This window comes from Gobio gobio, assembly GCF_949357685.1.
Source record: "Gobio gobio genome assembly, chromosome: 22".
NCBI classification, from domain to species: domain Eukaryota; kingdom Metazoa; phylum Chordata; class Actinopteri; order Cypriniformes; family Gobionidae; genus Gobio; species Gobio gobio.
Window position 1 is genome coordinate 32,571,449 of NC_137118.1, and position 4,527 is coordinate 32,575,975.

Below are 4,527 nucleotides of genomic sequence, written 5' to 3' on the forward strand. Positions count from 1 at the left end.
AGGTTAATGGATATGATAGAGATAGTTACTGTCCTTTGCTTTGCAGATAGATGAACGTTGGAGCTTGGAGATCGCTGGAGAACTGAAGAGCTGACTGGAACACACCCACACAGCAGACGAGGAACACAAAGGGAAGGAGACACGCTGGAGACAGGTAAGTATGCGAAGAGAAGTCCTTGAGGTAAGCATAGCACAGAGTATATGCGAACGAGACCGGACATGGAGTGCTGTGTGAGTGTGTGTATTATAGTGCTGGTGATGAGTGCCGTGATGAGGTGCAGGTGATGGTGATCAGTACTCAGGGGATGGTGTGCGTTGTGATTGGTGGAGGTTGGAACCTGACGTGTCTGTGACAACAGTGACATATTAAGTTTTTTAGCCGTATCAATACAGTAATAATCTGCATGGGTAAATTTTACCCGCTGGCGGTTTTAGGTATACAGCGACCTCTGGCGGTTCTAGTGTTAATGATATTCATACAAAAATAGTTACCATGGTTTTGTTTGTAATATTTTAATGCCAGTCTACGAAAACAATATTTTGTCTAGTTTTTTTGCGCTATACATTGCGTTATGGAAATGAAAGATAAATGATTCATGTGTCATAGCAATTTTTTTTCATTTTAATGTACAGTAATTTAATTAATAAGTTCACTGAAGCACATGCCTGCATTATATAGTCTGGTAACTCACACAAAAAAAAAATTCACCCTGCAAAAGCAACAAACACCTGCTAATGTGCCATTGCACAGAATGATGGGAATAAGTGACTAGTTATAAATAAAGAAACATTGAACATATAGATTCACAATGACAGGAGTGTTTCAAAGACCTTTTGACATTCAAGTTAAAATGTAACACAGAGGGTTGTTTCATACTAGCATGTCTATTTTATACAAAATACAGAAGGACAAAGTCTCATTCAAGCAGATAACGAAAGCAATCCAACAGTAAAATAAGTTCAATACAGTAATAATAAATCCTTTTTAATCCTTTTTAATTTCTCTAATTTAATTTTATATTTCTTTCCTGAGATGTGTTCACCTTGCTTCGTTTGCACAGTTCTTTTATGGATTGCATGACCTCGTCTGTCTTTAGAGTGTATATGATGGGATTCAGCATAGGTGGTATTATCTGAGTCAAGGAATTGTTAATTAACCTGGAGTTTGGATGGATAGGTGTTGTGGCAGCTGCAATATTATTGATTAAAAGTGGGAGATAAAAAACTGCCACCAATATGAGATGTGAGGTGCAGGTTTTTATGGCTTTGTTTCGGTCAACACCATGAGCAATCTTAAGCAAAGCCAGAGAAATGCAGAAATATGAGATGATGATCAGTATTGGAGGCATGCAAATCAGAAAAGCAAAGCAAATTTTTCCCATCAGTAAATTTATAGAATTATCATTACAAGCTAGTCTACATACAGGGCCATAATCACAGAAATAACTATTAACCACATTAGAACTACACATAGAGAGTCTATTCAGCAACCCCACATGTACAGAAAAATAAGTCCCAGAAAAAATCCAAATAAAGCCTATGATCAGAAACATGGCTGTTTTAGTTACAATAGCATGATACCGTAGAGGAAAACAAATAGCAATCAGTCTGTCATAAGCCAAGACAAGTAGGGTCAAAGACTGCAGATTCATGAAATGATATACAAAAAACATATTTACGAAGCATACTTCATATGAAATGTCCTGGTGTTCGAACAAAAATGTGTCGATGATATTTGGAATCAAAGTTGAGCTTCCACACAGATCAGAAAAGGCCAAATGGAAAACAACAACGTATTTGGCTGTGTGAAGTCTGCGTGCCAAATAAATGATACACATGATAAATGAATTCCCCAAAATAGTCACAACATACACCAAAGACAAGAACGCATAGTAGTATTTCACATGTGGAACATTAGAAAATCCATTGAGGAAAAATGTTGCAGGACGAACAAAGGTCACATTTGCAGAGGAGTTTGACTGAATGAAGCTCATGATAGCTGTTGTTTGGCTTTTTGTGACCTGTGATGAAAAACTGTTATATAAATGCACTCAAAAATAAAGAATATACAAGTAATTATTTCATTGCTAGTCACAGTGCATTTCTGAAAAAGGCTTGAATGTTCGTTGATATTCAATTCTCATATTGAACAAATTATAAATGTAATTTGCAGTAAAATCATAGGAGAGAAACAGGAAACATATACTCTACCTTCTCCAAAGGTGCCACCATCTCACTATTTCACCAGCCATCAGTCAAATATATAGTAGATCATTGTCTTGCACTTGAGACTTAAGTTCATGGATCAACCCTTCTCCCCATAGACTTGAGGAAAAAGAGGCAGGAGTAAATCGATACAAGCATGTGGCAACATAAAAACACTTACCTTAACCCTTACCTGTCACCCCCCTTTTTGAGAATACACATGAAAATGCACTATCCAAACTTAAAGGGCTGTAATTCAAGAATGCTTTGGAATATAGACCTAAGTTGGTCTTGTTTTAAAGCAGACACTCGGCAGATTATTGCTGAAGTGAAAACAATTCAAAATATGAAAGTATGAAAAAGTTATGGAAATTTAAATTTACTGTAAATAAAAAATACTGTACTAAATATTTTTATTTTATATAAAATATATATTTTACAAAAATGTTTTAATCTAAAATTACTATAAAATCAAAGCCATATGTCTAACCAAGTTGTGTTCCAAATTTGAAGTTGATATCACAAAAATTGAAGTTCCCATGAGATTTTGTTTAGGCGCTGTACCACAAATAGCCACCGGGTGTCACATATTCCATTGATTGTTTTTTTGATGCATTTTTCCGTAAATTTCTGTCCAAATATCCCTTCCATCACAAAATGGTCACCAAATATGGAACCCTGAGACTCAGACCTTTCCGACGATATGTGTTTTGTCAAGATTAGAAAAGATTTTTATTATAAAGTAGTTAAAATAAATGTTGTAATATAAAACATGACGATGCCCACTAGGGGAGGAGCCTGCTAGAATAATTTAAAGTACCGTTTCCATGGTAACGCAATGTCCAATTTCAAAACGGTTTTCACAGGATGAATTTTGAGTTCGTAAGCTTTCGAATGATACCTAATTTATGATAATTACTCAAATATATGATACAAAAAAAAGCAGATCAAAAAAAGAGTGCCAGGTGTCCCGCCAGCGGGCCGGTGACAGGGAAGAGGTTAAAGATTAAGAATCTATTGCTAAATACAAACTTATTGTAACAGTAATAGCAGTAAAACTGCATAAATAGAGATTACTTATGAAGTTATTATTTTCTGACTTGTATGGCGTGTATGTCTGACTTGTGTGTAGGCATGTGCCAGTATCAAATTTTCATGTTGTGATTAATTGCTGAAGCATTTATCATGGTATATGTTATTATCACGTTATTGAAATAAGTTGCAAAAAAAGTGCTGTCATACTATAACAGGTTTAATAACTTTCTTATAACATAATTAACCGAACATTTAAATACAATAAAGCAATACACAAAAATGTATAAAGTAAACAAATATTTCAAACAGATTAAAGTGCAAAATAATTAGAAAGAACAATAGGTAACACTTTACAATAAGGTCTCACTTTAGTTAATGCATTAACATTGACAAAGAGCAAATAGCTACAAGTTATTCTTAATAAAAGTTATTCTTCTTTGATAACGTTAGTTAAAAAAAAGCAACTGAGTATTAGGTCAGGTCCATTAAATAATACAATTACAACTTTTGATTTGAATAATGTGTAATTAAATGCAGAAATTTACATTTAACTAAAATTAATACATTCTTTAGAAGTATTTTTCATTGTCAGTTTGTTAACTAATGAATTATGTTCGTTTTAAATAATGGAGCCTTATTGTAAAGTATGTGACTGAACAACAAAGAATCAGAACATATTCAAACAATATCTAGGGCATGTAATTTTGTCCAGATTAAAATATAAAATGATTAAGTGTGAAATTTAATAGCCTTAGGTCTTTAAGTATTAAGTATTTGGTTATGTGATGAGCACCACGAATTCAGAAACCTTAATGGCTGTGTGTTAAGTAGGGCAAGTTTTTTGTTTACGAGGGTTACCGGGGAAACGGCTGCATTTCTGCTGTTCCATCAGCGCCATCTGCTGTCGGAGAGTGTGAATGTGCATCTCCTTCACCCGTTCCGCCATGTGCTGTTCATGCACGTTGGGTTTGTTTACATCAGTGCACGTTCCTCTTTGACGTGTTGTTCATTTTAAACGGTTGATGGGTAAAGTATTCTTAATGCATTCTAAAAATCTGAATAATTTGTAATAAACAATTATTCATGGTATTTTGAAGTGCCCACGATAACAATATTGTGCATGTTCATTATTGTGTGTTCGGTTCACACATGTCTGCTTGTGTGTGTGGCCTACATAGCTCTATGCATAAGTATATATGCTAAGCAGTTAAAATTAAGTTCTCCATTTTTATTTTTAATTTCCCATTCTTCCTTAATCCCTGGCCTTTGACTAGGGAGCACACCTGA

General features: G+C 34.5%; 1 protein-coding gene across 1 annotated transcript; it reads right to left on the reverse strand.

Annotated features, from left to right (window-relative positions):
- Positions 1–1,004: 1,004 nt before the first annotated feature.
- On the reverse strand, positions 1,005–1,994 carry LOC307118395 (olfactory receptor 1468-like; the record flags this gene model as incomplete). The annotated part of the gene is made up of 1 exon (XM_079804004.1): positions 1,005–1,994. The coding sequence occupies one exon, from the start codon at positions 1,992–1,994 to the stop codon at positions 1,005–1,007; it is 990 nt and encodes a 329-aa protein (XP_079660130.1).
- Between the last annotated feature and the right edge of the window lie 2,533 nt (positions 1,995–4,527).